Here is a 27,900-nt window from a genome sequence, read left to right on the forward strand (position 1 = left end):
TGTGGCACTTGCTGCAGTATCTGCCCCAAATTCACTGTGAAAAAATGTCCCCGGTTTATTGAGATAGCGGGCTAGACTGATTACAGCTCTATTTTCAATCCCTTTGTTTTAATTTCCATTCACTCATCACTTCTTCATATAAAGCACGTTCTCTCAAATGCCAACTAGCAGTTCCCAGCCAGAGATGGACAGCTGATGCCATGGCAGGTTATCCCACAGCCTGTCCCAACCACTCTGTTTCCTGCCCCCATTGGTCCTCCCAAAAAGGCAGAAAGCGGGCAAAGAAAGCTCCCCAAAGGACTGACACCATTTAATACCTGTGGGACCAAATCCTGTAGTCCTCTACTGATGCAACAGTCTCGCCGAAGTCTGTGTGATGCTCACTTGATTGAGGAGAAAACAAAAGAAGATGGTGCTACTCAACTATTCCTGTTATTACTTCCCACTCAAAAGCACATTCCAACCTCTTTATGTGTAACAAAGAAAACCTGCAGCCTGTATTTGCATGGGCAAAAATTTGCATGAACAAAATCAACAGTTGGTTATCATTTACCTATGCTGTTTTAAGAAAAGGAGGGAAGGGCTAGTTTAGGGCTACCTGCCAGAGATTTTTCCAGATTGGCTGTCCCCACACCACAGCTAAGCACTGCACAGGAGCTCATGAGCTAAAAAGGTCACTGAGAGGTTGTCTCACATCTTACCTATTGGTGTTCACTGTGTCCCTAAACACTCACATAAAGCAAGCTGTACTTGGCTCTCTAGAGCAGGAGAAGATTTTTCACGTGCTATCAGAGGGAATTGTTTCAGAAAGGGATTATGGGCTCAATTCCAACACTTCAATACACAACCAAGCTGAACCTTAAGACTCCCAAAATCTTGACTCAGGAACAGACATTCCAAGATATCAGAATAATCACATCATCTTGTGATTTACAAAGCTGTGACACACACTGTGAGTGCATATCCAGCTCTACATACAAACCAAGCTAAGTATAATTGTAACTTGTAGTGTTCAACAATCATGTTGGATGGAGCCAAGTCAGAAACCTTCTTCCTCCTCATGAATGCAAAGTTTTGGCCTTCATCTTCAAAACATTTGAAAATCAAAACTTCTTAGAAATAAACAAAAAATCTCCACCAGTTTAAATTAAATGAAATATTTTGGTCCAATAATTTCAAGCCATTTCACTGGAATTCTTAGGCATCTTTAGTATAACTTTTTTTCCTTAGAAATAATAAAAAATAATGTCTTGTATTGAATAATCACAATTCCTTTAAACAAACAATGTGTATTCATATATGTACACGGATGAAAAGTTCATCCAAAGCTTTTCTCTAAAACTCCCTATACAGTCTTCTATCAGTTTACAGTTAAAACTTAAGTAGTGGAAACTAGACTGGAGGTACAAGCATGATACAAAATCCAAGATGCAGAAGATTTTAGATATTCAGCCATACTTCACTCTCAACAGACACTGGACTCGGAGCCAAACTTGAAAACCTTGTTTCGTGCCCGATTCATTTATGAACCTTCACTCTAATTTAGAGCCTTCTCACTTTCTAAACTCAGGTAAAAGAGCTTGGCTGTCGTGCATATTTTTAGACAAATTATAGCAGAATGTCTTGCAATTTCCATTACTTTCTGGTGTCTGCACTGCTGATAGACACCAGCCCACATTGGCATCGCTGCCGAGGTGTCCTAATACTTGTCTGAAAAATACTATTAACTACACATCACAGGCATTTGAAGTGCATAAGAAAACCATAAACTTAATTACACTGAAGGACTAGTGTGATCTCACATGAAATTTGAGCTACTGTTATTAAAAATAGAGAGACTGCATTTACTTAATGCTTCTTACGGTAAACCAGTCAATTTTAAACTTTCAAGGCTGTATAATCAGACAAAACAATATTGGGGGAAGAAGCTGTCTATGGAATTTACTAGTACAAGCATTTCACATGTCAAGCAGCAAAAATTTGTTTATTCTACTAAAAAGAATATTCCTTGAATTACTATTGTATATGAGATAGGATAGCTATTCAGACTGCACAGCATGAAGACTTTGGCTAAAATAATTTGCAGAAGAGATTGGTTGCTATACGGAACTCTTCCTTACCCTGCCTCCCAAACCCCCAACCCATTCTAGATTTCAATCAGCTTTTAAATTCTCATGTCTGTTCTTAAGGCTGTGTAGCCATTATTCTGCTTACCAGACAGGGAACACTGTCTCCCTCTTCCATGTGCTACCCACTGCCAAAAAAAAGGGAAGAACTTTTTTTTTTCTTCACTTTTCTTCAGTTATCCAAGGTTTACTTGGGGGGAGGGGGGAACGTGAGGACCCCTTCCACCTCCAAGACCACAGCCAGGGAAAAAAATGGATCCTTGGCACTTAGTGACACCCCGATTTTAGGTACTGAGCTCAAGAGATGCTCTTGGGAATGAGTCACATCCAGAGATGCCCTTGCACTTGCTAGAACTCTGTTAAGAGGGAAAGATGTTCTCCAGCAATGACTGGGGATGAGGCAATTTAAAAATGACCCAGTCTCTCCCTGGCTCTCAGAGTGGCAGAAGAGCTGTATTAGACAATGCCATTAAACCATCCTTTTGACTGGAGAAAAGCAAAACCATCCCCCTTTGTTTTTGTTCCCATGTCCACCAACCCTATCCCAGCCTCTTCAGTCTCAGGGGCTTTGGTAAGGGAATGAGTGTACAAAGCAAACTGTTTGCCAGGTAAATGCTTGCCAGGCATGCCTATCTTATAAAAATCCAGAAATTAAAAAACTTTCCCAAGAGAAGAGTCTAAAACGTGCTCATGACATGAACCTGCCTTGGGGTCCCACCAGCTGGACTCTGAAGACAGGATGTTGAATCTTACTTCTGAACATCAAAATCTGCTTATTTAGGCTAGAAAAAAAAGTTTAATATTTATAAGTTTCATCATCAAAGATATCTCCCAAGAGTAGTGACTCCTATAGGAGTTTCAAATCTTACAATCTGTGTTGTCAGACACTGTATGCAGAAGTGTTTGCTGTTCGTGCTGCATTATTTCAGATCTCCATGTCTGACTTTGACTTAGGAAAAAAAAAATCCTATCTTCCCCATTTTGGGGGAATTATCAATGCCTATCATAATAACTTGCAAAAATCAACTTTTCAGATTAAAGAGACATCTGATTTTAACTACAGCTCCTCCTTTCAGCAAGTGATGTACAGTCACTCCAGTTGTGTACAGGCCCTACAGCTTGTAACATACAAGGTAAAATTATCTACTGACAAGTGCATTCCTGTAGCAGAACCCTGCGTAGGGACAAGTTCCCTTAAGTTTTATCCTAGCCTGTGTTATACCCATTTGAAAAGGCGAGATGATCCTTTAGGGTGGGCATAAACAGGGGAAGAATCAATCTCCTTCCAGTCTTCTTGGGAAAGTCTGCATGCAAAAAATGATGCCACCAGATAATCCTGCAAAATGTATTGCCTGAAAATCATATGGTTTAGACTCAAAAAAACCCCAAAACAAACAAACAAAAACACCACAAACCCTAAACCACAAAAAACCCACCACACAGTGACACCTCAAACTGGTAACTTAAGTGCACGATAAAAGAGATCAAAAATAGAAGCAGCAGAACAATCCCAGAGACAGGGTCATGCTTTGTGAAAGGGCACTCTTCAAAAAGTAGCTCCAGAAGCACACCTCCACATTTCATACACCACTTTAATTAACATTCCTTTTCATGTTTGCCCAGGTTCATGTCAAGGGTATGGCAACTTCAGGTGTTTCCACAGCAAACTTTCATGTCCGCTGCAATTTTCCCTTTCAAATTCAATACAGTAAAATGAAATGAAGCAAAATGAATCAATCTTTATATACCAGTTCAGCTAGCATTCCCTAGCCCTCATTGTGCTGCATCTCTCATCAGCTCTCATTTACTCAGACAAGACAGAAAAGATTTGCAGATCCTATTACATTTTCCCACCCTATTTCCCATTCTGTGTGTAATTTTTTCCTTCAAATAATACTGATTGTGTCAACTGGAGGGGAAAAAAAAAAAAAAAAGAGAAGGGGAGAAAGAAAGAAACAAGCACTCTTTGTGTTCTCTTCATAGTAATAAAATATGAAAAGATGAATTCACAAGGAAACAGCTGAATTCCCAACGCTTAGAAAACAGACCTGGCTACAGACAGACACATTCTACTTAGAGCAGCATCTCCAACTAAACTGTCAAAGCTTCAGGAAGAGTTGTGTGCACTTTTGCCAGTGAGTAATGTGGAACATAGTGCATTTCCTACGAACTGAAAGTCAAATCCCAGAAAATGCTATTTTATGGGTGGGAGGAAAAAAAAGTGCCTTTTGTATACCAGTAAAGTGATGAGAAAGAAGACCAGGGTAGGCTGTTACTACTGGTATTGACTTTCTTCTTTCTCTGAAGGAAAAGGAATATAATGTTTTAAAAGGTAGAAATAGCGAAGGGTTAAAAGGAGTAAGTGAACTGGTAAGGGAAAGCAGAAAGACTAGCTTATGTTGTAATCCACCTAAAGATGTCCGATTTTACAAGCAACTCAAGCACATTTTTTGCTTTAAGCACATGTGTGCTCTCACCATAATCTTGAGAATAAGAGCAACCTTTCTTTTTCCGCTATCTCCTGCCTCATATATCAAACATTTTCCAGTGTTTGCAGTAAGTGAGGCAACTGATCTTAAAGAAAACCGCCTCTTACTAAAGAACCTCTCTTCAACCTCAGACCAGGTCTACTAGGTGTACAATGAGAAGACTGGTTCCCACAGAAAACAGCATATGATCACGTAATTAAAAACTGGAAAAGAACAGGGAAGTTGAACTAAGGCTGCTCTATAAACTTTAATTCTAGTATTTACAGGTTAGACTTTATATAAATGAAATATTCTTTCACTTTTTTTTTAGTGTATTTAATTCCCTGGATTTTCAAATAGCCAAGTGAAAAAGAGCATCTGCTACACATCGACGTATCAGTTCTTTGTGTCCACCAACAGCATCGCAACCTTCAGGGCCATCAAACAGACTTTTGCCTCTTGAGTTAATTAAGAAGTTAACAATGGTCGTAGGTGCTCCTTATTTTCATGGAACAGCTAATTGTCAGGGCAGTGAGATGCACAAGTGTCAAAAAGAAAAGGAAAAAATACCTCCCTGACACAAAGGTCATTCAGCTAATTCTTTTCAAAGCATCATTCCACACCTTGAAGGCACAAGAACTCTTAGAAAATGTTTTCAGAATATGTTAGCATGGGCAAAACCAAACATTTTCCTCTAGCATTAGATTTGTAAGCAGCAGACCTGCAGCAGAAGCAGCTCTCCCAAAAAATTATGTTTAACATAAAACTAACTACAAGGGTATAAGGAAACAAGAGAGGTTGTTGTAAGGGTAGCTGCAAGAAAGTGCAACATGTATCTAATAAATGTACATAATGTGAATGAATGAGAGAGCAAAAAAGAAAACACTAGGCAGGCTTTAAACAATTTGCAACATCAGAAACGTGTCAGTTTAACTAGCACCAACATGACAGAAAAACAGGTTCAAGTAAAACTCTACCTAACAGGAGAAATGGTGACTGATTAAGCCGAAGCATTCCTGCACAAAACATGTTCAGGATGTCACACCCATTCCGTGTGATGGATGAAGAAGTGCCTGCCTCAGTTCCCAAAAATCTTCTACACACTCCCACTGTCCTAGGGATTGAGATGCTGACAACAACGGTAAGTGAAAAAGTGAAGATTTTGTCCAAAGACAAAGGAGAGAACTGTGAAACAGGAACAGAGGGGCAGGAGGGGTCTCTGCCACCAGAAACTTTGTCTTCTGTAACAACTTCAGTCCCTCCCTCCTGAGGGAAAACATGCATCATCCTCATCATTACCAAACAAACTGGAAGCCTAACAGACCTGTTTCTTAATTAGATGAAAAGCTAAACTAACTTGATTCCTACCAGGCAAATACTACGTGGCTTTCCCTGTTCACCTACCTGCATTAATCTGAGCACAGAAGGTCCTGCTTAGCTAAAGCTCATGCCACCGCAGCCTTCTCTTTCACTGGGAGCACAAAGACTAATTCACTATTTTGCAAGGAGGGGAAAAAACTCAACCAACCAAAAAAAAAAAAAAAAATAACCCAAACAAACAACAAACCAAACCCTGCCCATTAGTCATCTGGTTGTGTTCATAAAAAGCACTACCCTGACCATACTCTCAGAACTGCACCACTCCTCTAAATGTATACATTACAAACATACAGGTCTGGAATTTACAGTCAACAAACAGCAATACAAACAACCACCAGAGAATGTATAAACACTCGCAGGAGCAAAAATACTCAGCCTGGCTGCACCACACACAGTGTTTATTTATCTCCCTTGCAAAAGATCAATGGGAGAAGACATTCAAAACAACTTTTTAAACAAAGTGTCACTTTGTGTTAGTTTATGTCAGTAGGGTTTCTTCCAAGTACTTGTGTCACAGTAAGCTATGCATGTGTTTAGATAGTTTTCTTCGTTCTTTACTCCAGTCATGGCAGCTGGGCACGAGACAACAGAGAGGAGAAGGGTTGCTAGTCTGATCGAGTTACTGATTTAACATTTAGAGTCTTTGCAGCTCAAGAGGAAATTGCCATGTATTTGTAACCTGAATGCAGGTTGGTAACTTTAAAAGGTCAGGCTGAACGTTTAAAATCTTTTTGTTATTAATTCCCCACCAGCTCCCGGTTCTGTGAATGCCAATGAGCAGACTCAGCTGCTACAGAGCTGAGCAGCAGTTGGCCGGCACCTCTGAAGACCGTCAGGTCCTCAAAAAAATGCAGGAGGAGTTTTGAAGCAATGACTTTCTGCCACACAAGCAAAAGAATTCTCTGTTCTCTTGAGAACTGCTTCTTAAAGCACAGGAGGCAGAGATTTCTTTATTGGGCTTCCTTCATTTGTTGCTAACCCATTAGCCTAATGTCAAGGTAACTGAGTTTTCTCCATCCACTTATTTCACTTCTTAGGAATACACAAACTTCTTCGGTAGCTATCTTGCACCAATTTACACAATATCACAAGATTTGGTGATGCTTCTTAATAACTCGGATAACTTCCCATAGTATACTGCACTTCTACAAACCCTTTAATCCAGAGACACCACAGCACTTGCAAACAATACATTTGCCTTACAAACCATGCCCCTGCATTAGGTCCATATTGTTATACATACTGTACTGTCAAGAGAAACCAAAGCAGAGCAAGGTAGTGCAATTTAGCAGAGTTACAAAGAAAGCTGCAGAAATGGGAGCAGAATGAGAGTTTTGACTTTCTAGCTCCTGAGTTCATCAGAAGGCCAGCCATCAGAGATGGTGAAATGCAACAGGGGTTATGATTATGCCTCAGGTAGATTGACATTTCTAACATGCAAATACTATCAGCATGTGGTTTATGCTATTGGCCTTTCAAGGCTCCTCTGACCCTTGAACTCACAGGAACACAAAAACTTTGAGGTTTTCTTTCCACAGGATTAAGCTCCCCTTTGAAAAGATGTGGATGATAGCAAGGAACATACCTAAAGCATCACAATAACTTTCACACTGATTCCCTTCTGATATTATATAAGTCCAGCCTCCAAAAGATAGAGATATAATCCAGAACAATAAGTATCTGCTTCCTGCAAGGCTGTGTGATGCCAAGGGATTACATGAAGAAGCTGGAGTTTTCCCCTATGTTGGTAGATCATACACACTCTCCTATTGCATCTCAAGGAGCTGATAAGGGAGAAGTGGAGTGCACTGGAAGAGCCACTGACAGTAAGTGAAAACAAATTAGTAAAACTATGGAAGTAGTCTGGTTGTGGACTGGACTCTTCAAGTCAAATTCAGGTCTGAGGTGAACAGATCAAGTTCTTCTGGAGCAGCACCTAGAGGCAGCATTGACCTGGTCCACCATCAGTTTATGGGAAGATGCACATTGACTTCAGAGCATTCTCATCAGACAGGAAAGCATTCGAAGTCACTGGTGTCTGTTGTTATCTCCCTCTTGCTTAGAATATTTGCATCACATACTCCCATACTCCAGATCTAAGGCAGTAGGCTTGATGGTGGACCATTGGCATGTTTGGGTTTCTAACACCGGAAAGAATGTATAAGAACAGATGAATATTTGTGACCACACACCTGGTAGTAAACTTGTCTCATGGGTCAGTGTCTTGTGGAGTAGTCACAAAGCCAAGGCAGCAATATTACTAATTTTCAGGCTATGGTTCAAGACATAGATTACTGGTGCTTTGTTTCACTTCCTACCTTAAATATACTTGAAAGTTTGCCCCAATTCCCCATAAGTGAGCACCTTCAATTATTAATTTTTCAATGAAAATTTCTCTTGCATTGTTGGTGCAGTAACCTTCTAGTATTGATGGCCTCATGTAGGAGCAGTCTTTTGCTTTAATGACTTCAAAAATCTCTTAAGATCCTTTACCCAAGACTTTTATGAGCAAGTAGCTCTCTGCTCTGGGAGTGTTATCCCCATTACTAACTGAAAAAAGTAATCTTTATGTATCCCACACCGACAGTTGAAACATAATCAAATAAGGAATACTGGTTAGATATTAGACACTGAGTACAGTAAGAAAGACACACTGAATCTTCAGTAATTGTCAGGAGAACATAGCTTACTGAAAACAGATCCTGTTTCACAGGAACACAATATTCTAGTTTATAATGTAGTGCTAAAGAGGAAAAGGAAACACAGCCTAATGTACGTTCCACTGATAAGGCACCCTACGTTCTTACAGCTTGTAAGGGCATTACACTGAATGATACACGTTTTGTATGCTCATGCAGTACCTTCAACCATACAAACATATGATCAACTGCTATTCATGTTGCATTATCAATATCCTACTTGCCAGTGCTTAAAGGGTGACTCTACTTCAGATTGAGCAAATTCGCCTAATTTGTGATTTTCTAGTTATGCATACCAACTTATCAAGTGGGGGAAACCTGTATCCCACCCATTACAAGACCTCTCTGTAATGTACTTGCCAATCAGCGCACTCAAAACTCCTACAGAAATTATCCAACAGCATGAGCTGGCTTGCTAAAAAGTCTGCCTTGCTGTGAAAGAAGACATTATCCCACCAGAACTATCACCCTCATGGCTTGCCTTTTTTTTTAATTTACTTTCTAATGGAAGCAAAAACCCCTGTCATCTCACCTACTCCTCTTTTAACAAGGAATGACTGCCGTGACTACCCCCATCTAGAACCACCATTCACTGCCAGCACCTCTGCTCTCCTTGTGTGCTTAGAGAACAACTGATTAGCACTTTGCATAATTAACCTGATTAGCACTGTGCATAATCAAACTGATTAGCACTTTGCATAATTAAAAAGAAATAATAATAATAACAATAATAAGCAGTAGGTAATAGCAAAAGCTGCTAGTCCCAATGCCTATTTGTTAGCTCTAGGATTAGTTTAGTGTGGCATATTTTATTTCTTAAAACTATTTCTTAAAGATGCACAAGCTCCTGAGAAATGCAAGTTTAAAAATTCTCATTTACTTTCAAGATAACTAGTGAAAATATTGATTGTTTCACTATTATGACTTAGGATTTCTTGTGCCTCCCTCTGCTGCAGCTGAAGACTTTGAACAGCATTATGCCTGACCAGATGGACCACTGGTCTCACACCTGTCTACAGTACTGCTTTTGGATTCATTATCACAGGACACAGAAGCCTCACATCCTTTAATCCATATATCCTCAGGATTGTACTTCAAGGGTAGGAAGGTTGTATTATCATTATTCTCAAGATGGGCAAGGTAGTAACACATATATCCTCAAAAGTACGTAGGTGCTGAATTTTCTCCCGCCCTGAACAATTACTCCAGACCACAGAAAGTCTGGAGAGGAAAACTGAATTAATCAGATTTCTGCCCCTAAACCTGCAGCACTCTTCCCCCATTTGAGCATCATTCCTATCTGCATCTATGTTTTGCATCCTGCTCAAGAATGTGAGAGACAGAAGGTACTCATTTTGTTTGCTAGCCTGTCCCACCTCCAGTGTAAATCTCCCAACTAGGGTTTCAGCATTAGAAAACACCTGTATGAAAACATCTGTATTAAATATCTGCATCACCAGTGACTCAGCTCTCTTTGAACATTTGATACCCAACCGCCTAGAAGAGTGGTGCCCCAAGTGAGTGGGTAAACCACTAACATTTTCTCTTCACTAGTGTGGCCTCATCCCTCATACTCACCACTATACCCTGTGTTTCTCCTCACTTTATCAACCTCATCTCTCCCTAGCATCCTTATAGCTCACATTTTCCCTGCATTTCCCACAGAGCAATATTCACCATACATCTTTATTAGACCTTTAAAAGCACCCCAAGTATTCACTGCTGACATTCTACCACCTCCTTACAATGACCCTGCCTACATTTCCCGCCAGGTAGCAGACACAAATTATAGTTTCTCTGCTGCCTGCTCAGCCAGTATGGTTGGGACACCGGGCAACTGGGGAGTCAGTTCATTCTAAGTGATCGGTCTGCCTGCTCTGCAGCTGTCCAGGCAGGAATTGCTGCCTCCAGACTGCACATGGCCCAGATGTGGCACATTGCATGGACCTGTCCTAGAACAATGACAAAAATATTCCCACTGTGCTAGAGTTTCTCTCATAAACACTTTCTCATAAAATAAGCCAATGAGAAACCGGGAGGGGGGAAAGAGCAATAAAAAATAAGCTTATCGTAATTAACTGGAAGTGTATCACCCATGCACAGAGGCCTCTCCACCACCCCAAGCAACAGAACACATATGAACAGCAAAGGGTGCAGAGCCAGTCACTCATTTCACAAGTTGTTTAGTTCCAGAAGAAAAGTGTTGCTGTAGAGATTTTTCAAGTCCAAATGTTCCTGGGGAAGGTAGTTCCAGTAATTCTGGGAAGGAAGCCAATCCCTTGGCTTTATATGTAAATATTTAAACAACATTAGTTTTATATACATATATTTTATACACATATACATATATGTCTTTAGACTTCCAGACTTGCAAAACTGCAATGGAAAAATATGCCAAGTCGATGTACAGCTATCAGCTCACCTGCCTGAGCCATGATAACTGACCGTCAGAAACAAAATGCAACAATGACTTTAAAATAATTGAGCCATGTCATCTATGTATACTAATCCACCCAAACAGAGGAGCTCAAAGAGTGAGACTACAGATTCTAAAGTAGAGAGATTAAAGTCTTAAATTTTATCTCCTTAGAAGTGGCAAGAACATAAGGTTCATCAATTTTAAATCTTTCAGAGCCTAGATGGATGCAGAGTGCTGCATCCACAGGCATAGAAATCTCCAGCTTTGGACGACAAAAAGCTGCACATTCCCAGCATCTTAGCACTCTGACACCTGACAGTAAAGCTGTGACTTCATCATGTTTAAAAAGGTCACTGCTGCTTCAGACTTAAATCAGGTACACACCTCAAAAGGGATTACTTGGTGGAAAATGCAAGTGCAAGAATGGAAACGTAACTGGTGCCGAGGCTTAGTGAACAAATAAAATGGGAAGAAAAAAAAACAAGCTTTAAAATTCTTGAGGAGGGGGTTAATAAAATGAAGGAAGACGATGTGAGCAGAAGGTATCCAGTCAGAGCATATGATGAATAAATCAACCCATGAAAATAAAATTTACCACATGGATTCCACCTGTATATACGCAGTAAGCAAAAAACACACCCTAATACAAGGTACATATGTGTAACTTCATAGCTATATGATTTAAAGAAATCAAATATTTATTATTACAATATTTACACACCTGTTCAAGTATGCATACATAGCACAGCCAAGGTGAGTTTGAAGTAAAAATTACAGAAGTGTACATATATATATACACAAAAAGAGGGCAGAAAAAAGGACCAAGAGCAGGGCAAATCTTTTAGAAAATATTTTAATGGCTTTATAAAAATCCCTCACCCAAAGTTTGAGGGGTTTTTGCAATCTTACATTTTTCTATTGCAAAATACACCTGCTTTCTTTTCTTTTTTCCCCCTAAACTAAATATTTCTTCCATCTAATGACTCTCTTTATTAGACAGCATCTAATTTGCATACATTTACATACAATTTAGCTGCTAGCTTGTGAGAACAAAGAAATGGCTCTGTATTGTACTGAAGGACAATGCTAAGAAAAGGAAGGTATAAAAACCAGCTAGCTCCGTGGCTGTGTATTCTCTTTGTTTCAGAAATACCAGGATTTTTAAACACACCACTTAAAGGGTGAAAAAGATTATTTCATCAAACAATGAAAAAAGATACAGTGCAGCTCCCTTTTAACACATTCTCTCTCTGGCCTGGTTAATGGGATTTAGGGGTCCAAGATTTCTTTGCTTTCTTCTGTTTCCTTTATTAGAACTGATGGATTTAATTCTGTCACATATTTTACTTCATATTTTATTCCTATAACATGCTATGCTGAAGTTCAGCTCCAGTACTAATTCAATACTATCTTCCTCTCCTTGCAGTCAGCCTGGAATACAACTGAACGATCTTTGATGGGCATGAAGTACTCTGCCCTCAATGCCCAGTGCTAATGGATTTCAGAGAGCGTCTGCCAGAATTTTACCTTGTGGCAACAAGTCTGGAGATAATGCAAACTTACCATGTATCTGACTGGGAATCAACAGGAAGGGAAGCAGGGCTGAGCTCCGCTTGTGAGAAAAGGGATGGACTGTGGTCAGAGTAAACGCAGGATGTAAGGGATGCGTCAAACCCTCTACTTCCCTAAAAGAAGAGAACAAAATTATCTTTAAGATCTCACATGAAGCAAAAAACCTTTATAAACAGTTGGCAAAAACTCCCGTACAGGCCCTACCAAAAGCATGACACATCAGCAAAGGGTTTTACTCCAAAGGCTTTGCAGTGGGAGTACCGATTGCAGAGGACAGCTGCAAACCTAATCCATGCAGACTTGACATAAAAACCTTGCAGGGAAAGAAGAAAAAAAAAAGTATGATTTCAGGCTGCATGTTGCACATCTCCATGTCCCCTCAAATGTGCAAAATCCAGTGAAGCAGAACGGCCTGCCATTTGTCACTACCTACACGGCATTGCTGCTGGCTTCACTTTCAAACTCTCCCCTTCCCAGCATCACACTCAGTGTCTTTTGTTCAGTGGGGCAGACCAAGTACTGCCTGGTTTGGAAAAAGCAAAGTACTAACATACAGCGGCACAGGGAGGGGAGAAAGACAACCCGGTCAGTCCGACGGTATGTTATAAGGGCCTGTCCTACAGAAACATGACAAGTGCAACCTTGTCTAGTGTAAGCAGACACACTGCACCCTGAGGGAACTGGACTACACGTGGTAAAAATAATTAGGTCAAGTTAGGTTGTGTACAAAGCAGGTGTAGTATTTAGGATCCAGGAGTCATCTGCTCCGTTCACTTTGCCCTGGTTTGTGGTCCACCAGCTTCATATCAGCAGAAGGCCAAGGGTTAATTTGATGGGCAGTCTCACACCAGCATGTGTGGCACAGTAACACTGGGACAGAAGATACAGGAGCCACATCACATAGCTGCATATGGAAGAAAATTGTGCTGATACTGCCCTGACATGCCTCACTGGAACTCAAAATACTTTACAGATTATTTTCAGACACAAATTTTAATTTAAAGCTGGCTGAAATGTTAATGAAGTTTTAGCTCTTTTTCAAAGGGGAAAATTCCCTACTGCTTACAAAAATGTTTTCTTCTTTTTTTTTTTTTTTCCCCCCTGCCTGATTTGCTTCTAACGACATATAGCAACCAAACCTCATAAAAGAAATTAATCAAGCCTTCATCTCATTTCCCCTTTTCAAGGATGGAAAAAAGGATGGAAAGGTTGAGGTGTGCGATCTTTGGAGTTTCTGATGCATACCAAAACACAGGTTTTCACAAACAGTACAGAAAGTAAATTCCTAAGCTAAAGTACCTTTAACTATCATATCCTATGCACACAGCTATATCTTGCTGAAATCAATGGGTTATTATTTCCAGAACATTAAGAGTGTGGCTGCACTATGATATAAGCTGATTTTAATTGGAGCTGCCCCAATCCCAGGCTTCCCTCACCTCTTTTCTCTCCTGGCCATATGTCCCTGAGCCCATCCTTGAGCCCATACCTTACAGGGTAACTGTATGGTTGAGGGAGATTGCAGCTGAATGAAAATTTATTTTCCATTGTTTTCATCCAAATCAAGCCTCAGACACAGCTCAACATCCAGGTATGAAACTCAGGGGTCAGAGTTAAAGAGGCAGCAAAACTCTGCAGGTGGAGAAACAGCAACAGAGCAGCCTCAGCACTGGTCAGTTTAAGCTGCTGTGGACCTACATCTTGAGATATCTGGGGCTGCTTTGGTATATGACATAGAAGGAAGGCTCCAGTCACATAGCTGGAAGCCAAACCAATCATGGCTTTATAGGCAAAAAAGCCCCCACCTCACACGCTAACCTGAAATAAACTAGCGGGCTATGCAGATCATACAGAACACATGCAGTGTGCTTCTGATGAAAAATAGCTTGAAATAATGGTTCATCGCTACAATCTGCACCAGGGGCAATTTCCAAGTGGCAGGTTGAATTAGCCTCAAGTGACATGCATTACAGTAATACTTCCCTGAGGCAATAAGGCAAGGTCCCACATTCAAAAGGAAAGAATCGAGCTTTCTTGCCAAAGGCAAATGATAAAGCTCATGATTAAGAACCACCGTTACCAGGACATCCAAAAGCTCCTGAAAAATCGTTCAAGGACTTCAGAAAATATATCTGGAAATAAAGAGCAGGAGTTTTCTTTTACACCTCTACAGTTACAGTACTCAGTATTTCTTTTGCTACTTTTCCAAAGCACAAGCATTAATTCCATCCTGACTGGAAACTCAGCTTTTGAACCATCAGGATATCTAAAGTCACTCTGCCCAAACATTTGTGCAAGATGCTGTGGGATGTGTTTCTGGATTTCAGCTGAATATGGTAGACACTGTGGTCCAAGTCTCTTCTTTTAGCTTGCCTACTCCACAGTTCAAATGTGAGATCTTCAAAAACTGAAACATTTTAAACCCTATGTGAGAGAGATCCTGTGGCAATAAGGCATCACCAGTACCATTATATACAATTTCTTCAGGAGAAGGAGTCACTAAGGAACAGCTTCACTAGCCAGTTATCATCCACAGATGATTCACCATCTTCGGAAATTACAGTAACTGAGAGAACTGAAAGAATCACTGTGGACACCTGATCTCCATCCGCTTTCATCAGGTCAACAACCAATACCCACCTTTTCCAGACTGCAGTCAGAATTTTTATACCTGAGTTATAACCAGGCCTCAAGGGTGAAAGTCGGTGGAAAGTAGCTCCTCTTGCACCTTATTAAATTTTGGCATTTATGAAGTTCCACTTTTTGTACGTATCTGGCTCATTACACTTTGTGTTAGACATTATGGGTGGGATTATCAAAAAAGTGTGATTCTGTATTTGCTCATATCATAGTGAAGTAGTTCAAGTTTGGAGCACAAGTCTGATGAGGAGCGGCTGAGGGAACTGGGGCTGTTTAGCCTGGAGAAAAGGAGGCTGCAGGGAGACCTTATCACTGTCTACAGCTACCTGAAAGGAGGTTGTAGCATGGAGGGTGTTGGTCTCTTCTCCCAAGTAGCAAGTGATAGAACAAGAGGAAATGGCCTCAAGTTGCACCAGGGGAGGTTGAGATTGGATATTAGGAAAAACTTGTTCACGGAAAGGGTTGTGAAGCCTTGGAACAGGCTGCCCAAGGAAGTGGTGGAGTCACCATCCCTGGAGGTGTTTAAAAGACATGTAAATGAGATTCACAGGGACGTGGTTTAGTGGCAGGTTAACAGTTAGACTCTATGATCTTGAGGGTGTTGGTCTCTTCTCCCAAGTAGCAAGTGATAGGACAAGAAGAAATGGCCTCAGGTTGTGCCAGGGGAGGTTTAGATTGGATATTAGGAAAAAATTCTTCCCAGGAAGGGTTGTCAGGCATTGGAACAGGCTGCTCAGGGAAGTGGTGGAGTCACCATCCCTGTAACTGTTTAAAAGGCATTTAGACAAGTTTCTTAGGGGCATGGTTTAGTACTAGAGTTAGGTTATAGTTGGACTCAATGACTCAATGGACTCTTCCAACTGAGACAATGCTATGATTCTAAGTTGAATACACCAGCAGCACATTCAGGCCAGCTTTGAGAGCTTTTGAAAAGATCTCCCAACCTGCCCAGAAAGCAGGTGGAAACACAATTCCACCACCTTGTGTCTGGGAACCAACATCTACAAGTTGCAGCTTGTGCAGTTCAGCCAAGTTAAAGATACTGAGAATTCCCTTCTAGATACAAACAATATTTCTGAAGGTAACAAATTCTTTCAAACATTCACTTTGATTTAATAAATTAAATTAAACACTATTTGCCTCTACCAGCATTTTAAAGCATGACAGCTAGAACACGAGTACGTCATTTTTACACACAAAATTAAAATCTACCTAGTTGTGGATACAGCCTAGATTACATATGCAGGCCCATGCTCCCCGAGATAACAAAATTACTCGGCTTGCACTCCAAGCCAGTCAGAAACTGTGTAGCTGCAGATACTAAAGTCAAGTCTGAGCCAACCAGTCCTGCTAAGCAGCTGCTATCTCAGTTGCTTATTAGTTCACTAGTACACTGGCCACCACCAAAGGCTTCAGATGGGCTTACAGTGTGCACAGAACAACACGGTCTCAGCTGTCAAAATACTGCAGAAATGCAACCATGAATGAGTGCTATCAAAGGGTGGAGGTAGGAGAGAAATATTTTAAAAATATTCTCAAAACATTATTTTTTTAACGCTGAAGAGAAAATCCTTACTCTTGAATACTGTATAATAACAGGATCATGCTGTTTGTTGGCAGAATGCTAAGTTTCCTTTACAGCAGGAAAAAAATTTGTATAATAATTTCTCCTGATTTAGATGGGTTTTAGGTCAAACTTAGCTACATACAAATGAATGTTTTGTTCAAATTACAGGGTAATTTTAATTAGGACACCTTGTTAGACATCCTGTTGTTCCTGTTTAATGGACTTTCTCAATTATGAGAAGAAACATCTCCCCACCTGCCCGCAACTTAAAAGGTAAAGTAAAAATTATGCTGAATAAATATACAAAGATAAAAATTATTTGTTCTGCATTAGATCTTTAGATTCCTGTTAATCTTTATTTGGCAACTTCTGTATCAAAGGGCCAGAGTTCAGAATTCCACACCCATTAAACACCTGTTTAAAAACCACTTGAAGTACTGGAACCCGCCAAATATGCCCCAATTAAGCAGAAACATTGGCACTGCTGTCCCGAGTAAGAAACACCCATTGCCATTTGCTCTCGTTAGGTTAAACAGATTTCTTGGGATACGGCTGAATTCCTGATTATGTGCATTGCAAATAGATGGAGAACTCCAGAACAATAAAATTTAATTCAGTGTAGCCTTCTGTCCAGTTGTCGAGCATGGAATTTTGGGAAAAGTGAAAACTGAAGCTTCAGGAAGCTGCTGGGGGTTATGTGTGCCACACAAGACAACTCACTTCTTTCAATAATTTGCCTGCCTAACATAAATCTCCCTTATGAGGAAAGGCTGAGGGAGCTGGGTCTCTTTAGCTTGGAGAAGAGGAGACTGAGGGGTGACCTCATTAATGTTTATAAATATGTAAAGGGTGAGTGTCACGAGGATGGAGCCAGGCTCTTCTCAGTGACAATCAATCACAGGACATGCGGCAATGGGTACAAACTGGAACACAGGAGGTTCCACTTCAATTTGAGAAGAAACTTCTCAGTGAGGGTGCCAGAGCACTGGAACAGGCTGCCCAGGGGGGCTGTGGAGTCTCCTTCTCTGGAGACATTCAAAACCCGCCTGGACATGTTCCTGTGTAACCTCATCTGGGTGTTCCTGCTCCAGCAGGGGGACTGGACTAGATGAGATTTCGAGGTCCCTTCCAATCCCTGACATTCTGTGATTCTGTGAAAGAACTATGCAGGGATTTCTTCTTGAAAATACTCCAAAATTAAGAGCTGATTCCCTTTTTCTTAGCATTTCCTCCTCTATACTTTCTATCAGTTTGATTCCCTTGCAGAGTTTTATTTATTACTTAAAAGCACAATGCAGCACGTTTTATATTCACTTTAGTGTTAAATTGGTCACTGATTTCTTAATATTTTATATTTATGAACTCAGTGATGGAATGAAAAAACCCAGAAAATAAAAGCTTTAATCAAAGACAAAGACAGTACTGCAAGTTTTCCAAATATTTTTTGTCAACTTCTTTCAAGGCTATTCTAGAAGGACCAACTGCATGGCAAACAGAAGAATTGCATCTCTATCATTCACTTAACCTCTTTGCCTCTGTCAGGGATGCAGACATGCTTGCCAATAACCTACAAGTTAAATGGTCTTTTTCCAAATACCCAACAACACACTTCAGGGTGATATCACCAGACAGAATCAGAGCAGAGTGGTAGTGATTAAAAAGTATGTGTGAAATGGTTCTAATATCCATGCTCAATCCTCTATAATCCCACTTCATTATCAATTTATTAACTTCCTTTGCGTCCTTTCTGTCACACTCCTGTGCTATTCACTACTATAGCTCAGTTTGGGAAGTGCTCTATTCCATGTGCACAAAAAGCTAGAATATTCCACATAAAATTGGTCAGCTGTATCCAGGTAAAAGATGTATAGAGTCTCTAAACTGATACCTTAAAATTAAATGTATAAGAGGGATGGTTCAGCTCTATAAACACTACTTAATTCACAACTCATATAGTCAAGATGCTAGCAGACTGAAAAGAACATCTATATATTTTTCACTTATGCCACATAGACTTCTTAAGAACATAAATCCTGTTGGTTTTCTACTACCTCTTGTACTTAGCGTAGAATTCACACTTATTTAGTGCCTACATTTCTAAAGTAAACTTCAGTACAAGAAAAAACAATCTAGGAATAAAAGATGTCAGCTAGCAGTTGCTGCTGACCTAAAACTATATTTATTTTCAAGACAACCATAAGGGTGGCAGATGCTTTCTTGTTCCGGCTCGCTACAAACGGCATCAAGAAATCCTAAGATAGACACTTGCATACTTTTTGCTTGTTCCCCGCCCCTTACCAACAACAAGTATTTTTGCATACAAACACCACTTTCTGATTTGCTCTTTATTTAGATGCTATATTCACTGTGGTCTCAAGTACAGTTTCCCTTCCGTATTTCTATTGATCTCAACATGTATCTTGGCTAGCCAAAACATCTGAAAAAGATAAATATTCCATATTTATTCTTCATTATTTAATTCATAACGAGTGTTGCTGCTTATAGCAAAACCGCTTTGCAACAATATCACTAAAAATTGAGAGCTGCAGTCCTTCGCCATCTCTTAATTTAAGGCTTAGTACCGTCCCCTCCTAGAACTGGTGGCTGACATTTTATTCAGTGGATTATATTTGTAGCTGTAGCACTTCCAGACTACAAAGAGCTGCAAATGCTATCATTACAAATTGATGTTTTTATTGGTAGACGTTTTGAAAGACTAACCAGAAAGGAGTAGGAAAGTGGGAGCCTGGATGGAAAGAAAAAAAGAAAAAAGCCCACAAACAAACAAAACACTACAAATCACAACAGGACAAGAGAAAAATCAAGTGGCGACATCACCTTGCTGGATTAATAAAAACAATTCCGGCTTAATTGGAATTCCTGTTTTCGTCTTCCTCTGTATTTCCATTAGACAGTTATAAAAACCTTTAGCTGCATCACTTTCACAGACACTCTGATAAACTACCTTGTTTTACTTGTACTTAGGCACACCTAATGCAACTTAAAGGTAGAAATAGTAGCCTTCTTTACTGTAAAAACAAATAGATAAAGGGAAGCATCTACTTTATACTGCACCCCTTGAAAAAGCAGAAACAATTCATTCTACACACATCAACTGTCATTTCAGTTCCACTGAATCGAAATGTACTTTAGACCCTAGAGAAGTTGCTTTCAACAACACTGCGCAAATGCCTGAGCTCAACAAAACGCAGAGAGCTTCAGACTGGCACATTGGCTGCAGAAGCAATGGAATATTCCACAGGAGGAATGACTTTGCTTACATCACAAATATCTACAGGCAAATCACATAATCTTTTAATATGTGATATAAATAAGAGATATAGGTTAAAAGGAGAGAAAGAAACTGCTTCAGAATTGCCTGGAACACTTTGTGGAAATGACTTCTAATTGCCTGCAACAGCAGTATTTAAAGGTTTGGCAGGAAATAAGAAAGCCCCTGTACGTCAGCTGAGGACAAGGCCCTCTCAGCCTTAGAAATATACAGTAACATCCAACAAATGTGGGGAAAGAGGGGAAAATTTAAAAAGAGCAACACTGGAATAGGCTAATATAGGAATTTCTGCAACAGAGAAGCCTACCCAAATATTTAAAGCCAAAGAAAAAAAATAAGAGCTCACAGTTACTCTTGTCTAACTCTTCCTCACTATCAGGATCCTGAAGTACAGTGGCATCATTCAAGACAAAAGTGAAAACTGTGGTGTGTGAAACAGAAACTAAAGTAGCACCAAGGTAAAAATAGCTGGAATTAAGAATCCTCTGGGGCAGGGAGGGACAAAAAAGGGAGGCATATAAACTTTATGTACAGAGTAAGGGGAATTCAGTGGAGGGATATATTAAAAAAATAATGTTTCAATATGTCATTTTGTAATATCACATTGAAAACTACATCATGTGCTGTTACTGTATTTGGCCAAGTGCACTGTTGTGTTCAATTTGAACTTTGATTACAATAAATCACACGACACAGGGAGGCAACCAAATGACTCACAGTCCCTTCTGAAATCTTACTCTATTAAAACTTACACTACAGTAGGAACGCAGTAACCAAAATCTATGTACACTACACCAGAGGAAGGGGTCAGAAGCACTGAACAGAACATCTCAGTATTGCTTGGTCATTTGTTAGACACAGCCACTTTGCCGTGCCAGCAGATAGACTGTTAGAGCAATAGATAAACTCAGTGCGGGCATCTGATACAGCAAACCATGGGCTGCCCAATTTTCTAAGGAAGGCACAGACGCTCCGCACACCTGAGCACAATTAAGTCTCATAGCTTATGAAGAAGAGAGTCAGTATTGGCAGTGTGCTGGCTGGACAGAGAGGGAGGCAGTTGGAGGAGAAGCATAAACCTGTTTCTGCTCGCTACCAACAACATTATTGCAGGCACCAGTAATGAGGTGGCTAGGCTAGAAGGGGAAAGGGATAGAGGACTGAAAGTGCTTTATCAGCTCCAAGACCAGTGCTGGGTTTGGCACTATTTTCACTCTAGTGAGTTAAAAACAAAAACAAAACAACAACAAAAAAACAAGCCACCAAGCAGGTGCTAGAAATCTGAGAGACCACATGCCAGCTACAGCTGCTTCAAACTGATTCAATTACATCTGCCTGAATAGTCCCAGGACATTGAATCCACCAAAGGGAACCACAGGTCGAAGGGAGAACCAGTACTTTGGGATTTTAACACTCCATTAAACTAAGGTGGGAGTTCTCCAACTGAAACTGGGGGAGGACATTCAGGCAGGGTCTGAAGCACATCATCACAGCCTAGGATAAGATGGAAGCTGGGAAACAGCATATGCACGACACTGAGACACACGGTAAAAGCCCTTTGGAAATAATGCCTCAAAAATTTCCTGAAGCAGTCAGACAGCAGCACTGCTGTGTTTCCCAGAATGCTGGGTGCAGTACATTTGCTTGAACATGCTCTTGGGATTGGGACTTCACTCCAAACCTTGTTTGTACAAAAAGGGGCCAAGCAGCTGGGAAATTCTGGAGTGTAGCGTGTCCTCATTAGCTCCCATCTGCCATCAGAACTCAGCTCATGGCAAGTTTGGCTAAGTCCTGGTGTTCTCAGGTCCAAATCTGGGTCAGTTTTAATTACACTATACAGAATTCAGTGTGCAGTTTTTAAATCCTTATTATACAGCGCAGAAGAACGGGCAGCTCTCCAACTAATCAATTTTTTAAAAGTACATATATAAAAATTTTAAACCAGGCTAGACAGACAGTGGGTGGAAGAGGGAAGAGAAAAAAAAAGTATAAGCGAGTACAGGGGTTAGTTAAGAGAACTGTTAGCAAAAGTGGGTCACCAGCAAGTTCTGCTTTAAAACTTCAAAGGAAGTGGAAAAAGAAAAAAACTCTTCATTTTTAAGACAGTGAAACTGATGTGCAAGACGTATACAATTCATACTGCTTTTAGCGTCGGCATGGGTTACATACAACAATACTGCAGCCAAACTGCTATGAAGGGAAAGATTGTCTTGTGGCTACGGGATCAGAGCAAGCACTGGCTGACCTATTCCCATATTTTTTAACGATATTATTGCTTGGCTTGGGAAAGTTATTTTCCCTACAGTCAAAAATGAAGATTGTGACCTTTACCCCAAAGGTATAAAACAAAACAAAACAAAAAAAGGTGTGGTGGTTAGAACTACAGTTCAATGGGATTCTTGAAGGTGATAATGAACTGCAGGATATTAGTCTAAATCCTTCACAATTAATGTTTTCTGGACTACTGTAACTGCTATTTATTTTCTCTTTTTCTATGCCCTCAAATAGCCATCAGCCAGGTCAAGACTTGAAAAGAGTTTTGCTTGCCAGGTTGCTGGCAAACAAAATGAGAGGAGACACAGAGAACTGCATGTTTTTCACTGAACAGACACTTGGGATAGGATAACACGCCAAACCCTATCTATGTAAATTGGGCTAAAAATCTACTCTCAAAGTCAACAAGCAGAATTTACCCTGTTTAGAATCATTGTCAGATGCAAGGGAGCAAGTAGAAGTCTTCAGTGACAGCTACTGACATAAAGGTAGCTCAGAAATGGAGTAGGATGATCAAGAAGCAAAGTAAACAGTGATGAGATGATAGATGCTTGTTAGAAGAGCATAATATTCTACCATCCCCTACACATAAACTACACCTTCAAAGATTACAAGTTTGCTTTAACCATTTCCATGAAAAATTCCCATTAAAAAAGATTTCCTTTCATACACTTTGTTAGTATTGTCATAGCTTTCATTTTAGACCTACAGCATAGCAGAAACACGACACAATCATGCACTTACCCTTGTAAATACTTCTTCACTTGGTAGCCAATCCACACACCTCCAGCTGCTAGACGAATCTAGTACATCCTGACACAGCAAGAAATACACTACGGACTGTTTCAGGATCAACAAAAGCTACAAGGCTAGAATAACCAGACAATGTTTTTTCTTTAAAAGGAAACTTTTTCTTTAACGTAACCCTCCTCCCACAAACACCACCTCTAATACATGAAAATCCATACATCAAACAAACATTACACAACAACTCAAGCAGAAATAAATTAACTAAAACCTGCCACAAGAGCATTACAGTCTTAGGTACAACCACCTTCTCCATTATGGTACTAGTTCTCAAATGCCAGAGGGCTTTTTGCCCATACCACCTGACTGGTCTCAAGCTCTAACTATCCCCACCTGGGCCCACTTGTATTAATTAGGACAATTAGTCTCACTGTCTCTGGGATAAGTGTCAATTTAGTTGAGCTGACACCAAAAAGAATTTGGATAAAAAGAGCAAGCTGAAGCCACAAGCAGACTGGGCAAGGTAATCTCCAATTATTGAAGAAGAAAATTACCTCATGTAAATTTGTATTCAAGGGGTCTTGTTTCTTAGCAGAACTTGTAACTATGCAGTTTCTCTGGAGATTAGTAACAGAACAACAACATGCAGGAGAACAACAGCAACAAACACCAGTAAATTTAGCCCAGACATCATCATCGTATCATTCTTCTAACAGAAATTTTAGTGCCCAGATGTGTCTTTGAACTATGCTCTCTTTTAAAGCTCTTTTAGTGCAGTTAGGCACACTTGATGGATTTTTGAAGACATGACCCATCACTGACTAGGCAGAATAGACAACCTATAAGTTACATACACTGAAGAGAGGAGCAATAATGCTGTCCCGTGCTACACATGTTCTGGAACACTGACAAGAAGTCCAATGGTGAAACAAGGTGGCTACTTGGGAAGCCTGGCAAGGGAGGACTGTGCAGTTTAGAAGGAAAGTTCAGCTTCCATTTGATTTTTTAGTTTTAGATCATCTATCAAGGTAGTTTTATTAAAGAATTAACATACCTCTTTGTTTGACCTCTCTGCTTTTCCTTTTCCTCTATTTGAGATATAGTATAACAAACCCCTCCAAAAGGTAAAAGTCAAAGATGGCTGGCATTGTAACCAAGTGCTACGGTGGACTTTTACTAGGCTCTGTGTAATCTTAAGGACCACAAGTATGACAGGTGTCACTAACTACCTGCTGCAATGATAAAACTACAGACAGAAGGAACACCAGCCTCTGAAGTGTCATTACATTTCACTGTCTAGACTTGTAGACGCTGCAGTGTGGAAAACAAGCCCCCCTCCACCCCCCCCAAAAAAAAGACAAGAGACTGCAGGGTGAAAGGGCTGGCTCTGCCCATGCTCACATCTCCAGAGGCAAACTTCTTTTTCTTTCCTCTCCTCCCTCTAAAATGGTGTTCAGATGTGACCCACGTTAAAGTCACTAAAATTCTTCAGGTTCTTCAGTTGATAATGCAACTGCATCAGAGTGGTCTATTGTCACACTAACTTGTTCAAGGTGTACCTGGTAGCCCTGAATTCTGACTAGGGAGCCTATGGGAAAGGAGATTGGCTGATACTTCCAAATAATACATGCTGTTCTTGCATACCAAGGTTTCCACAGAAGCACATTTTCCTTCTACAATCCTATTCATAGGAAAATGGTGAAAGGTCTGGCATGGCATGTGAATGTAGATATACTCTATAGTAACAAAGCAAGTATACCATTCTGAGATAGGGGACTTTTTATTTTGCAGACTGTCAGCACCTGGGGATGTTAAAAACCTGACAGTAATTTACAGAATGAATTAAACCATGAGGGGACCAAGTTTGAAACTGAAGAGAGACTTCTGTCAAACATATCTCCACTAAAATTTGAGGCTACTGTATTCATCTTACTGTATCTACACATAGCAGCTCAGTCCTCTTAGTGGGGTCTGTCCTTTCAACCACATGAGCTGGAATACCCAAGACAACAGTATGACTTATAAACAGAATGAGTCTCTCTATTTTATTGTCCTTAGTTGCAAGATTTTAAGTCATACACCCTTAACATTTCAATGACATTTTTCTATTGCACTTTATTTGTGAGTGGGTGTTTTTGGTGCTATACAGTCTACATAAAATGAATCAGCACATAAAAATGCAACACCTATTATCATGTTCTGTAAACATCCAGCCCATGGCTTGTGTGTGTTGTGCAGCACAGTTGTTATTACCAGCTAACAACCTGTTCTAAACAAACATAAAAAATCCTACAGATATAATTTTTGTGAGTTTTAAAAACAGTGGAGAAGGATTAAGACGAATTTGTGAAATTTCTCTGCTCATTGTACCTGCAGAGGAAGAAGAAACCTGCAGTTCTAATACTGCAATGAGGAGATGGTATCAAGAACAGCCAGCCAAAGGGATCACATGTACCTTCCTATAGCATAATACCCTATGTATATGGTTCTCAAATAGAAACTGGGAGTCCTGACTAAAGTGATGTCAACTCACAAGTTGTGTGGTCCTGTTTCCAGCCTGCATGACAAAAGAGAGCAAAAATGCACACAGACCTACACACATATATCAGTTTATTCTCTTCTATTATTTGATAGCCAAAATAATATCAGATAATGAATTCAGAAGGCCCTCCACGGTCAGATAGACTATAACCCTAGTTTAAGACAGAAAAGGAAGTGGCAGCAGATAAATACAGGATGACAATGAAAAGAAAGTTTACAATATACTGGTTTTATATAGCAATGTGAGATACAAACACCAATTATCCTCATTTTCTAGATGAGGAAACAAAAAGCCCTGGTCTAGAACACAAAAATAAATCAAGGGACTCATGCTGAACATACAAGATTATGTCATACTCTGGCATCTATTCATTTTATCGCATTTACCCTCAGTGCCTGAAAGCTAGTGCTTTCTTTTTTTCAGCTTAAGGAATAAACAACAATAGATAAGCACCAGAGCATGTATCTGGAGCACAGTTCGACTGAAAATCTACCATGTCCACATCATGTCCCATTGCAGCCCGTACAGGCAGCTGCACAAGCTCAACAGCATCTCCCGGACACCAGCCAGGGCAGTTATTTACTGAATCTGTGGGCAGCGCCCATCAGGAGGCTTGTTGCCCTCCACGAAACCTTTCCAGCTGCTGGCAAACCACTGGCTAGGGATTTCCTGAGCAAGTGGTTACGTTCATATCTTTGTGTTAAACAGCCTTTGATGGACTTTTCTTTCAAGAGTGAATCTAATTTGCTTAGTAGGCAGATATCCTTCTGCTTTTTCTTCATTTTGGGTTAATGACATCTACTGTCAATATTTGTATCATGTGTCTAAAGAATGTTTTCTGGAACCGCAGAAAAGAGATCTCTGATACAAATACAAGGAACAGACTGGTCTATATATCACTTCTCCTGGGCTAAAGCAGTGTAGAGTGTAAACAGATCTTAAGACAATGGCAGATCTGTTCCTGTCTGATGATGAAGATTTCAACAGATCATAACAATGCTGTAGCTTTGCAGTTTGTTTAAATAGATTTACAACATACTAACTCCCTTTCACAAGAGCCAAGAGATGTTTAATCTGAGCCAAGAGGCACAAACTGAGTAGATATGAAGGTGACATGGTCTGAATTTGCCAGTCAGGCTTGCAGCGTGACTGCATCTGCTGCTTGGATGCTGCCTAAATAGGCCAAGATCAAGGTTGCACAGATAGATCTGATTCTGATCGCTGAAAGCACACAAGACCCAGAAATCAAAGCTCATAATAAAATTTAGGTTTATCCCATGAAGTCTCCTTATATTTCCACACTGCAACGCACATATCACATATGCACACATACACGCACATTCACACTCAAATTTGCGTTATCCCCTGCATTTGTATGTCATACCACTGCAAATATACTTTGAAGAAACGTGATTGCTAGAGCAAAATAGTACCCATTGGTGCAGAGAACCTATGCTACTGTTCCCCTTTTCTAAACAGAAAACACTGATTCACATCTATTTGCCTCACCTCCCTGCCCCTTTGCCAATGAGGAACTCACCTTACGTCTCAGTAATGCTTTCCTTGGCCAAGTCTGCAACCCCAGGCAACTCAGCCTCAGTTGTAGGCAGCAAAGGCAGAGAGCTCAGCTCGGAGTTTGCCATGCTCAGTGCATGTCACATAACACAAGCAACCTGCTAACGAGCTGCTATGTGCTCTCTCAAAGTCACAGCTGCCAGCAACAATTGAGCAAGTGCAGCCTAGCTTTTCAGGATTCCTGCCTGTTGCCCAGGAACCACACAAAGCACTGGAGATTTTAAACAGGTGCAAACAGTGCTTTTCTCCCATGCCTTGTCCTCCAGTATGCCAGACTGCACAGCCTCTGCAATGGCAACGCAAGAAGAACCAGAAAGCAACTAATGAACTTTCAAAAGGCGAGTTGCTACTGATAAAGCGACACTTTTATGACATAAGAAAAACAGCTTGTGCGTAGCTCTATATGCAGATGTGGGAAAGCTTGGTCAGGTTTGCCTTCATGAAGACCTGCTATTTTTCAGAAATATGCAACTGTATTATACTTCTGGGTTACACATTTTTCTAAATTTGTCAGTATTTCTCACCTGCAAAATATTTTGTTAATGTAAGAGGTAATGTTTCAGAACATGCAATGATTTAGAATGCATAATGAGCACCAA

At 40.3% G+C, this 27,900-nt stretch overlaps 1 protein-coding gene across 2 annotated transcripts in view; it reads right to left on the reverse strand.

Moving 5' to 3' along the window:
* LOC102094985 (uncharacterized) overlaps positions 1-27,900 on the reverse strand; it is a 421,561-nt gene that overhangs the window by 310,109 nt on the left and 83,552 nt on the right. For both annotated transcript variants that reach the window (XM_065049948.1, XM_065049949.1), the window contains exon 4: positions 12,656-12,777. In XM_065049948.1, coding sequence (XP_064906020.1) covers positions 12,656-12,777 — 122 coding nt within the window. The remainder of the gene's footprint in view (positions 1-12,655; positions 12,778-27,900) is intronic.

The sequence above is a fragment of the Columba livia genome, chromosome 1 (assembly GCF_036013475.1).
Source record: "Columba livia isolate bColLiv1 breed racing homer chromosome 1, bColLiv1.pat.W.v2, whole genome shotgun sequence".
Taxonomy (NCBI): domain Eukaryota; kingdom Metazoa; phylum Chordata; class Aves; order Columbiformes; family Columbidae; genus Columba; species Columba livia.